The sequence below is a fragment of the Hemitrygon akajei genome, chromosome 6, assembly GCF_048418815.1.
Source record: "Hemitrygon akajei chromosome 6, sHemAka1.3, whole genome shotgun sequence".
Classification (NCBI taxonomy): Eukaryota; Metazoa; Chordata; class Chondrichthyes; order Myliobatiformes; family Dasyatidae; genus Hemitrygon; species Hemitrygon akajei.
In genome coordinates, this window is record NC_133129.1 from 123,225,498 (window position 1) to 123,238,018 (window position 12,521).

Sequence of the window (12,521 nt, forward strand, 5' to 3'; positions counted from 1 at the left end):
TGTGCTGAGCCCACTGCTGTACACTCTGTTCACACTCGACAACAACACTCCTACCCCCCCATCAACGCGGGAGCCCCCGGGACTGTGTGCTGAGCCCACTGCTGTACACTCTGTTCACACTCGACAACAACACTCCTACCTCCCCATCAACGTGGGAGCCCCCGGGGCTGTGTGCTGAGCCCACTGCTGTACACTCTGTTCACACTCGACAACAACACTCCTACCCCCCCATCAACGCGGGAGCCCCCGGGGCTGTGTGCTGAGCCCACTGCTGTACACTCTGTTCACACTCGACAACAACACTCCTACTTCCCCATCAACGCGGGAGCCCCCGGGGCTGTGTGCTGAGCCCACTGCTGTACACTCTTCACACTCGACAACAACACTCCTACCTCCCCATCAACGCGGGAGCCCCCGGGGCTGTGTGCTGAGCCCACTGCTGTACACTCTGTTCACACTCGACAACAACACTCCTACCCCCCCATCAACGCGGGAGCCCCCGGGGCTGTGTGCTGAGCCCACTGCTGTACACTCTGTTCACACTCGACAACAACACTCCTACCTCCCCATCAACGCGGGAGCCCCCGGGGTTGTGTGCTGAGCCCACTGCTGTACACTCTGTTCACACTCGACAACAACACTCCTACCTCCCCATCAACGCGGGAGCCCCCGGGGCTGTGTGCTGAGCCCACTGCTGTACACTCTGTTCACACTCGACAACAACACTCCTACCCCCCCATCAACGCGGGAGCCCCCGGGGCTGTGTGCTGAGCCCACTGCTGTACACTCTGTTCACACTCGACAACAACACTCCTACCTCCCCATCAACGCGGGAGCCCCCGGGGCTGTGTACTGAGCCCACTGCTGTGCACTCTGCTCACACTCGACAACAACACTCCTACCCCCCCATCAACACGGGAGCCCCCGGGGCTGTGTGCTGAGCCCACTGCTGTACACTCTGTTCACACTCGACAACAACACTCCTACCCCCCCATCAACGCGGGAGCCCCCGGGGCTGTGTGCTGAGCCCACTGCTGTACACTCTGTTCACACTCGACAACAACACTCCTACCTCCCCATCAACGCGGGAGCCCCCGGGGTTGTGTGCTGAGCCCACTGCTGTACACTCTGTTCACACTCGACAACAACACTCCTACTTCCCCATCAACGCGGGAGCCCCCGGGGTTGTGTGCTGAGCCCACTGCTGTACACTCTGTTCACACTCGACAACAACACTCCTACTTCCCCATCAACGCGGGAGCCCCCGGGGTTGTGTGCTGAGCCCACTGCTGTGCACTCTGTGCACACTCGACAACAACACTCCTACCCCCCCATCAACGCGGGAGCCCCCGGGGCTGTGTGCTGAGCCCACTGCTGTACACTCTGTTCACACTCGACAACAACACTCCTACTTCCCCATCAACGCGGGAGCCCCCGAGGTTGTGTGCTGAGCCCATTGCTGTACACTCTGCTCACACATGACTGCACTGCCAAACACCCAAGTAATCATGTTGTGAAATTTGCAGATGACAGGACAGTGATGGGGCTTATCACCAACTATGACGAGACAGCGTACAGAGAGGAAATGGAAGAGCTTGAGGCCTGGTGGCAGGCAACTAACCTCTTCCTCAAAGTCAACAAGATAAATGAGATGGTTATCAACTTCAGGAGAACTTGCACCACTCACACTCTCTTTTACATCAGTGACACATCAGTGGAGACCCTGAGCAGTCTCACATAAACTCTCGTGGTCCTAGAACACGCCATACACAGTCAAGAAAGCTCACCAATGCCTCTACTTTCTGAGGGGGCTGAAGAGAGATGGACCTTGCACATTTATACTCAAGACCCTGCTCAGACCCTCCTAATATGCATGGGACGGAAACTGCTCTGTGGCGGACAGGAAGGCTTTACAACAGGTAGCCAAAATTGCCATTGCATCACTGGCACTGAGATAGACGTATGTACAGAAAGGTGCTGGGAAAAAGACCAGCAACATCATTAAATATCCCACCCATCCTCCTCATGGACTGTCCCACTCCCATCAGGGAGGAGACTATGTAGCATACATACCATGACCAACAGACTGAAAAACAGTTACTGTCCCTAACAATAAGGTAAAATTAATACCTCCACCCACTAACCCACCACAACTACCTTATCACTTCTTGTCAGAGTCACCTTATGTACAGAAAATCCTGTATTTAGCGCCACCTTATGTACATACAATCTATGCATTTAAGTTATCATATATTTATATTTGCTGTATTTTTTATTATTGTGTTCCTTATCTTAGTGTGATTTTATGTGCTGCATCACATCTGGAGTAACAATTATTTTGTTTTCCTTGACACTTGTGTACTAAAAAATGACATTCAACAATCTTAAACTATTTCATCTCAAAAATAGAGCAGTGTGAAAGGTTCCTGCCAATCCACCTCTTGTTTTCTTTGTTGTTGGTTAATTAGTTAAAATATTGAGTACCAGATTTGTTTGAGTCTTTGGAAATTCAGTGGAAAAAGAACAAGTGTCAGAACTTTTGTTGCAGTGTTTCCCCAAAGATTGCCGTTGGTCTTCTTGATGTGCAATATCTCATGTGCTAATATAATTTATTTACCCCTGTGGGCTAGAATTGGACGAAGGACAGTATCTGAGTGCCAGTGAGAGCATAAGATATAAGAGCAGCTTTAGAGCATTCAGCCTGCAGACTCTGCTCTGCTGTTGAATCATGACTTTTTTTAAACCCCATCCTCCTACCTTCTTCCTGTAACCCTTACCCTCTTCACCAATCAAGAACCTGTTAATTTCTGCCTGAAATACACACGATGACTTAGTCTTCACACCCCTCTGTATTAACAAATTCCAGATTCAACGGCCTCTAGCTGAAGAAATTTCTCCTTATCTTAGTCTTAAAGAGATATTCCTTGTTTCCTAGGCTCTGCTCTTAGATTCTAGACTCTCCTAAAAATAAAACATCCTCTCCATGTCCACTCTATCCACACCTTCACTGTTTGGTGTCCTATGTATTCCAATGGCATCTCTAATACACCATCTAGTTTATTCTGTCGAGCACGTACATTTTTGCGAGACATTATTTCCTACTTCAAAATATTTTTCTAACTTTTCTCTGTAATGAGGAATGACAGAAATAATGTTTCACTTTGTAACAGGATTTTGCAAGTAAGATTATTTTTGAGCAAATTCTACAACGTCCATGCACTAGTCTTGTCTATTAAAATACTTGGTTCAGTTGGAACATTTCTCAGAAAAACAGTATTATTCCATGAGGCTAACTAAATTGAATACGTTAGAAACAGAAATCAATGGGAAAACAGAGAGTGTTCCCAAGGGCAGGCTTTTGGTGGTTTCTCAGGGTCATTGTGGGCTCTCCCAAGCTCTCAATATCTCTTTGTGGAGCACTGCTTCACACTAGCTCCACTCCTTCCAGATATCAAATTGTCACAAATCTATGCACCAGCTCTCTGCCCACGACATGCAGTTTGGGAAAATCGTCAGACCAGAAGACATAGGAGCAGAATTTGGCCCATCAGGTCTGTAACATCGTTCTATTGTGGCTGATCTATTATCCCTCTCAAATTCATTCTCCTGCCTTTCCCTAAAACCTTTGACACCCTTACTAACCAGGTAACTATCAACGCCAATATTAAGTACCGGTATATACAATGAGTTGGCCTCCACAACTGTCTGTGGAAAAGAATTCCATAGGTTCATCATCCTCTAGCTAAAGAAATTCCTCCTCATTTCTGTGCTAAAGGCATGTCCTTCTATTCTGAGGTTGTGTCTTCTGGTTCTAGACTCCCCCACTATAGGAAACATCCTCTACATGTCTATTCTATCAATATCCTTCAATATTCAATAGTTTTCAATGCGATTCCACCCCTCCCCCATTCTTCTAAGCTCCAGCGAGTACAGGTTCAGAGCAATCAAATGCTCTTCATACATTAACCCTTCCATTCCCAGGATCATTCTTGTGAACCTTCTCTGGACCATCTCCAATGCTAGCACATCCATTCTCAGATAAGGGGCTCAAAACTGCTCACAATACTCCAAGTGTGATCTGACAAATGCATTATAAAGCCTCAACAATTCTTCCTTGCTTTTATATTCAAGTCCTCCCGAAATGAATTCTAACATTGCGTTTGCCTTCCTTACATTTACTCAACCTGCAAGTTAGCCTTAGGGAATCCTGCATCAGAACTTCCAGGTCTCTTTGCACCCCTGTCATCTAAATATTCTGCCCATTTAGAAAATAGTTTACACCTTTATTTCTTTACCAAAATGCATGACCATACACTTCCACCTGCCACTTTGCCCATTCCCCCAAACTGTCTTTTCTTTACTGCTTCATCAACACTACCTGCCTCTCCACCTACTTTCATATCATCTGCAAACCTGGCTATAAGGCCTATCGTCCAATTCTATCATCCAAGTCAGTCACATATGATGTGAAAAGAAGCAGTCCCAACAGGGACCCCTGTAGAACAACACTCCTTGCCTCCTGCCAGTCAGCCAATCTTCTATCCATACTAGTATTTTTCCTGTAATACGATGGGCTTTTAATTTGTTTAGCAGCCTCATGCGGCACCTTATCAAAGGCCTTCTGAAAATTCAAGTAAGCAACATCCTCTGATTATTTCCTCATTGAATTCCAACTGATTTGTCAGGAAGATTTCCCCTTAAGGAACTCAAACTGACGTCAGCCTAATTTATCATGCACCTCCAAGTACTTTGAAACTCCATCCCTGATAATGGACTCCAACATCCTGTCATTCACCGAAGTCAGGCTCACTGGCCTGTAATGTCCTGTGTTTTCCACTCTCCCTTCTTGAAGACTGAAATGGCATTTGCAATTTTCCACTGCTCTGGAATGATTCCAGAATCTAGTGATTCTTGAAAGATTCTTATTAATGATAGCATATTTTCAGAGCAGGAGATGAAAAAGTCCTTGGGCATTCTTTACGTGTGCTGCAAAGCTGTTGTTCTCTTTATTCAAAGCAGCTAATTCAGATTATCTGATATTTCAGATTTGACCTTAATTGCCTCAATGAATCCCCATGAGTCCTCAATGAGTGAATGCAAATTCCAGATTGACAAGGACCAAGCAATTGAGAAGAATTTGGAGTGATAGTGTGCACAGTTTGCTCAGCATGATTTCCTCCCAAAGAGCACAGTTGGCATCAGGAATATTGTGATCATCTGAATTTGGCAAGAACGTAATGGTTTTGTAAACCAAATCTTTCTATAGCTGAATTCACAATGCAGTCAGCCATCATCTGGATTTCCATAGAATATTGACTGTTTTTTCATTGATGCTGCCTGACCTCCTAATTTTTAAGACTATAAGACACAAGAGCAAAATTAGGCCATTTGGCCCATCACATATGCCTGCCATTTCATCATAGCTGATCCATTTTTCACTCAACCCCATTCTCCTTAATTTCATCTAAATTGCCTCAATGAACCCCAACATTTGAATGAATAAATGCAAATCACAATTTGGCTCTGCAGGACTGTCAAGGATCAGGCAATTGAGAAGAGTTTGGATTTATTTTTACTTTAAACTTCAACATATATCTCTTAGGAAGTTAGAGATAAAATCATCCAGATATTTAAATAAATGTTAACTGTTTTTCGTTTTTGCAAACCAATTGCTTAATAGTTGTAAAAATGTTGGAGATAAAAACTAAGGAATGTCTATGAATTGAGAATTTTCCTCTTGGATAACAGAGATTTCATGCTTTCTGATGAAGGGACTTGGCCTGAAATGTTGACTGCCTATTCCTGTCCATAAGTGCTGCCTGACCTGTTGAGTTTCTCCACTGTTGGGTGTATGTTTCTCTGGATTTCCAGCATCTGCAAGATCTCTTGTGTATAAACTTTATGATTTCTCATTAACCTATGGGTTCCAAGCAGCAAAGAAGGTGGACCAGCTGTATGTATGATGTGATGAATCCAGCAGCATGTCTGGAATTGGCAAAGCAGCATAGTGTATCATTACATAAAGTTATCTCATTGTCTTCATAACTATTGTCTGGAATATTTCGCTATCATTTCATACTTTCCACCTGTCATTTAATGGTATTACAACCTTATTTTGAGATGAGCTGTGCACTATGATTTTGAAATGTATAGCTGGTTCCTCATTGTCTTCAAGTCTACTCTCCTGGAGTTTTTTCAATAAACATTATATGCACAAGATTTGCAGAAGTTCAGGAAGGTTCCTACCTTCTTAAGAGTAATTAGTGATAGACACTGAATACTAACCTCGATAGTAATGCCTGGACTTGAAATATAGATAATATTTTAAAAATGTTGGGAAGTTGCTCTCAGATTTCACTAAGGTAGCAGACAGGTTTTCTGTTTGTACACCATAATATTACAGCTACCAGAATTAGCAGCTCAAGACTTTAGTCAGCTGAGCAACTGAACCTAATGCTTTTTTTTAAGACAATATGTAATTTAGGCTGAGGTTTACCATTGCATAGAGAGTCAGATCGCTACAGTTTGTTCAGTAAAGACAGGGCCCCTTTTAAATACCATACCACTCCCTGGACCTTTTATAGCTCAGTTTAAAAAGTCCCTGCTTGTTCACAGTTGAGATCAAGGCTTGTACAGTGGTAACAGAAGTTCACGGAAGGAGATTTGTATGTGTAGGCACTGACAACTTTAAATTAGATCCAGAGAGCAAAATTAAAAATAAAATAACCACTTTCATTTGGACCTGCCAAGTGACAACTGGAAAGAAAAGATCACTCTTGTTCCTGGGAAGATTCACCTATGTGCTGTGTGGAACTGGGTATTCAGTTTGAGGACCTCCTGGCATGATCCATTGTCTTTTCAAATAAGCCCAAGTGCAAAGATTGAGGTTCTTCCAACACTAATATTATCGGTGGCATTTCAGTGCCAGTAAGAGAACCCTCGTAAAACAATCCCTAAACCAGCAAAATAAGGCAGCTTATTCACTGGCCTCCAGAGGTTGTTCAGACACGCTTTTGCCATGGTGAAGGTTCTTGGTTTAATGGTTAATACATTCCCTTTTAAGTTTTTTATTTGGTTTTTACAACATAAATAGAGTAAAGAGAGGATCAAAGTTAAAAAAGCGTAGGCCTAAACAGTGTTGTGCTGTGGCATTCTTTGTCTAATTGATAACACTGGCCACTTTTCCTTTTTTATCCATTGAGTTTTACAAGTATTGTGATGATATCAGGCATTATGTGTCTGCAAAGTCAGGTTTGTTATCGAGCCATGAGTCATGGAGCAGTACAGCACAGAAACAGGACCTTCAGCCCATCTAGTCTATGCCGAGCTGTTATTCGGCCTAGTCCCATCCACCCACACCTGCACTGTTGCTCGCCACACTCTTCCGATCCATGCACTAATCCCATCTTCTCCTAAATGCTGCAATCAAACCCACATCCACCACTTCAATTATTCCACACTCCACCACCCTCTGAGTGAAGGAGTTCTTAAATATTTCACCTTTCACCCTTAACCCATGACCTCTAATCTCACCCAACCTCAGTGCATTTACCCTATCTACAGCCCTCTTAATTTTGTATGCCTCTATGTATCTTATCCTTTGGAGAAAAAGTCCTAACCTATTCAACCTTTTCCTGTAACTCAGGTCTTCAAGTCCTAGGAACATCCTAGTAAATTTTATTTGTACGCTTTCAATTTTATTGATGTATTTTCTTTTTGTAGGTGAACAGAATTACACTCAATACTCCAAGTTATGCACCATTAACATCTTATACAACTTCAATATAACATCCCAACTCCTGCACTCAGTACTCTGATTTATGAAAGCCAATGTGCCAAGAGCTCTCTTTACCTGTAAGGCACTTTCAAGGAATTATGGATCTGTATTGCCAGATGCCTTTGTTCTACTGCTCTCCTCAGTGTCCTGCCATCCACTCTGTACGTCCTACACTGGATTGTCCTTTCAAAGTTACCATCATTTTCTGATGATCCTCAACTGACCTTGACTGTTTGCCACCTTGTTGTAGTTACTTCAGTCAGAAAATAGTTTAGATCCTCTCTTGCATGTTAACATAAGTGTTTGTTCAGATGCTGAGCATGAACAAGCATGTTGTCACTGGACATATTAGTGATCATTTCTGACCTTTTGCTCCGTGTCTGGACAGAAGCTGATGGTGGACTTTGGGCTCTTGGCCCCGACCTGACCCACATCATGATTAAGCAGGAACCGAATCTGCTGACGGAGTCCTGTTGTGCTTCTTCATCAACTCAGACATCAGCCCCTTCTGGAGAGCGCATGGCCTCTGGACAGCTGACAAACTCAACAGAAGAACCGGTGAGTCTAAGGACACTGTAAAATTCCAGGACACTGTAGAATTACACAGAAATCTTTATTAAGATCCCTGTCTTGGAAAGTGTCACAGAATCATTTCTAAAGTGTGACTTTGTGATAATTACAGGACTATCGTCTCTCTCTCTCTCCCTCTCTTTCCCCTCCTCTCCCTCTCCTTCACCCTCCCTCCCTCTCTCCCCCTCTCCTTCCCCTCCCCCTCTCTCCCCTCCCCATCCCTCCTCCCTCTCCCCATCTCTCATCCCCCATCTCTCTCTCCTCTCCCCCCTCACTCCCCTCCCCCTCTCTCCCCTTCCTCTCTCTCCCCCTCCCCTTCCCTCCTCTCTCTGTTTACCACTGTTATACTGCATCCATGTCTCCATCTTTTTATTTACTGAGGGGATGTGTATATTACTTGTTTAGCAGTAACTGTCCATCCCTAACTGTCTCCAGACTACTTCAGAGGGCAGTTAAGACTCAAACAAGGATATCTGCTGATTCAGACCGGTGGATCCGATAGGGTCCTTTACTAATAATCTGGTAATGTTAAGAGTAGCATGAGTTTTGTTTCTTTTGATAAACTTCATGAATAGCATTGGGTATTTTTTATTTTAATGAACTTTAGTTCCCCAGCTGCTGAGGTGAGATTTGAAATTTTAGCCCTCTTCCAATGGTCCAGTTGCTCATCTAGTCTTGTCTGGTAAATTGGCCAATATACACCCTGCCCCGTGTTAAGTCCACATTCCATGAGTCTCCTTAGCAGAAATCAATCTCCTTGTCAAAACAGGCAAATTATACAGTTGCAATATCATAATTCTTGTCAGTCAATTATACAATTGCCAAATTATTCCTGCTGTCAGAACTGACACCTTCTCTGGTCTTGACATTATTCTTATCTCTAGGTTGGTGAACCTTTCTTCACAGAAAGGACACACAGCGCCACACAAGCCAACAATGGGCTATTGTTCAATAAACTATTCATTGTCTCATGGACTGTAAAGACTTTGTAGTAGCATTGTTCCACATAACAGTATCACCAACAAAAAGCATCCAGCTGCTGGATGATAGCAAGGAATTCTGTGCCTTTAACAACTTTCACCATGTAGTCAACTCCTGAACATGCCACTGTCTGTTGGAAGGCAACGTTCCTGACTGGGAAAAAGGGTCAGACACAAGAGAACATAAGAATAAGTGAGTAGGCTATTTGGTTCTTCGAGACTGTAGCTACATTCATCAAATTCATGGCTCATTCCCTCAAATCAATTGCTCTGCTGTTATACTATTTGATTCATATCAACTCTGGAAATCTACCATTCTATTATGAATGCAATCAATGATTAATCCTCCACAGCTCTCTTGGATGGAGAATTCCAAAGTCTAGCCACAGAAGTGAGGAGGTTTCTCCACATCGCAGTCTTAAATGACCTAACCCTTGTTTTCAGACCATGGGCTCCTCAGCTAAGAGAAATATCTTTCCCATATCCACCCCGTCAAGCACAGAAAAAGGCAATCGTTCTCATGCCCAAGGCTGGACAGCTGCTCTAACTTTTTCTAACCTTTTTAATGTTGTGTATTGTTACATAAAAATGGGAAAGAATAGAGGACGGGATGGAAAAATGGGCTGAAAATGGCAGTTGAATTTTAATGCAGGCAAGTGTGAGGTGTTGCCCTTTGGGTGGACAGATGTAGAACATACACAGTGAACTGTAGGACAGTGCATACTGTGGTAGACAAATGGATCTGAGAATACAAATCAATAATCCCTTGAAAGTGGCATTGCAGGTAGCTAGGGTTGTAAAGAGAGCTTTTGGCATATTGACTTTTATAAATCAGAGTACTGAGTCCAAGACTTGGGATGTTGTGCTGAAGTTGTATAAGACATGGGTTCTGGTGAACCTACAGGAAAACTATCAATAAGATTTCAAAAGGACAGAGAAAATTTACAAGGACGTTGCCAAGACTTGAGGACCTCAGCTGTAGGGAAAGGTTGGATAGGCTAGGACTTTATCCCTCTGGTGTGTAGGAGAACGAGGGGGTCACTTGATAAAGGTATTCAAAATTATGAGAGGTTGAGATAGGATGAGTGCAGCAGGCTTTTTCCACTGAGGCAACACACACAAAATGATGGAGAAGCTTGGTGGTCAGGTTGCATCTATGGAAATGAATTGATATCAACAGTTCGGGCTGAGACCCTCCTTCAGGACTGAGAAGGAAAGGGGAAGATGCCAGAATAAAAAGTGGAGGGGAAGGGAAGGAGGCTAGCTGGAAGGTGATAGGTGAAGGCAGGAGGGTGGGGAAGGTTGAGGGCTGGAGAAGAAGGAATCTGATAGGAGAGGAAAGTGGGCCATAGGAGAAAGGGCAGGAGGAGGGGACCCAAGGGGAAGTAATCAGCAGGTGAGAAGAATTAAAAAGTCAGAGTGGAGAATAAAGGAAGGGGTGGGGAAAATTTGTTTACTGGAAGGAGAAATTGGCACCAGAGGAGGCCATGGACTGACGCGTCAGAATGGAGATAGGAATGGGCATTAAAATGTTTGGCCATCGGGAAGTCCCGCTTGTGGCAAATAGTGCGGAGAAGCTCGACAAAATGGCCCTCCAATTTATGTCGGGCCTCACCAATGTTGAGGAGGCTGCATCAAGAGCACCGGACACAATAGACAACCCCAGCAGATTTGTAGGTGAAGTATTGACTCAGCTGGAATGACTGTTTGGGGCTCTGAATGGTAGTGAGGGATGAGGCATAGGGGCAGGTGTAGCCCTTGTTCCGCTTGCAAGGATAAATGCCAGGAGGGAGATTAGCGAGGAGGGGTGTATGGACAAGGAAATCACAGAGGGAATGATTCCTGCAGGAAGTGGAGGGGGGTGTGGGCTGAGGTAAGAACATGGCTCGTGATAGGATCCCTTTGGAGAAGGCAGAAGTTGGGGAGGATAATGTGCTGGATGCGGCGGCAGGAAGATGTGGTGAGCACAGATGTACGGGAGATGGATCAGATGCAGCATCGATAGTGGAGGGAGGGAACCCCCGGTTTTTAATGAAGGAGGACATCTCGGGAGTCCTGGAATGAGAACAGATGCGACAGAGGCAAAGAAACTGAGAAAAAGGTATCACATTTTTACAGGAGATAGAGTGGGAAGAGGTACAGTTGAGATGACCATGGGAATCAGTAGGTTTATGAAAGATGTTGGTAGATAGTTTGTCTCCAGAGATGAAGACAGAGAGATCGAGAAAGGGGAGGGAGGTGTTAGAGATGGACCAAGTGAATTTAAGGGCAGGATGGAAGTTAGAGGCAAAATTCATAAAATTGACAAGCTCGGTATGGGTGCATGAAACAGTGCCAATGCAGTCGTCAATATGGTGGAGGAAGAGCTGGGGAGTATAACCAGGGAAGGCTTTTAAAATGGTCTGTTCTGCATAGCCACTGAAGGGTCAGGCATAGCTGGGCCCATGCAAGTGTCCATGGCTATCCATGAGTTTGGAGAAAGTGGGAGATGCCAAAGGGAAGAATGTTCAGGGTGAGGACCAGTTCTGCTGGATGGAGAAGGGTGGTGTGGGGGGGGGGGGGTTGATTGGTTCATTTGTCAAGAAAGAAGTTGAGAGTTTTGAAGCCTTCTTGCTGGGGGATGGAAGTGCAAAGGGACTGAACATCCATGGTGAAGATGAGGCAGATGGTCAGGGCCAAAGAATTGAAAGCTACCGAGAAGATTGAGACATGAGAGGCGTCGCTGATGTGGGTGGGAAGGAACTGAACCAAGGGGGGAGAAGGGGGGAGGAATGGGAATCGAGAAATGAGAACACAAGTTCAGTGGGGCAGGAGCAGGCAGATCTTGGATAGGAGGAAGAAGGTTGAGGATGAAAGCTGAAATATTTAAGGGGAACCTGAGGGAGAACTTTTTCACTCGGATAGTGGAACAAGATGCCAATGGAAGTGGTGGATGCAGGTTCAATTGCACATTCAAGAGAAGTTTGGATAGGCATATGGATGGGTGGTGTATGGAAGGCTATGGTCTAAGTTCAGGTCAATGGAAATAAGCAGAGTAACAGTTTGGCATGGACTAGATGGGCCAAAGAACCTGTTTCTGTGCTCTAGTGCTCTATGACTACAACAGAAAACAGATTTGGAGACTTGACTCCATCATGGAGTTTCGCCTGTCGGTGCATCATGCTCTGTTGTCATCCTCACTTCTATATTTCTGC

The 12,521-nt window shown here is 44.6% G+C and overlaps 1 protein-coding gene across 2 annotated transcripts in view; it reads left to right on the forward strand.

Moving 5' to 3' along the window:
* creb3l1 (cAMP responsive element binding protein 3-like 1) overlaps window positions 1–12,521 on the forward strand; it is a 188,476-nt gene that overhangs the window by 132,717 nt on the left and 43,238 nt on the right. For both annotated transcript variants that reach the window (XM_073049177.1, XM_073049176.1), the window contains exon 3: window positions 8,166–8,335. In XM_073049177.1, coding sequence (XP_072905278.1) covers window positions 8,166–8,335 — 170 coding nt within the window. The remainder of the gene's footprint in view (window positions 1–8,165; window positions 8,336–12,521) is intronic.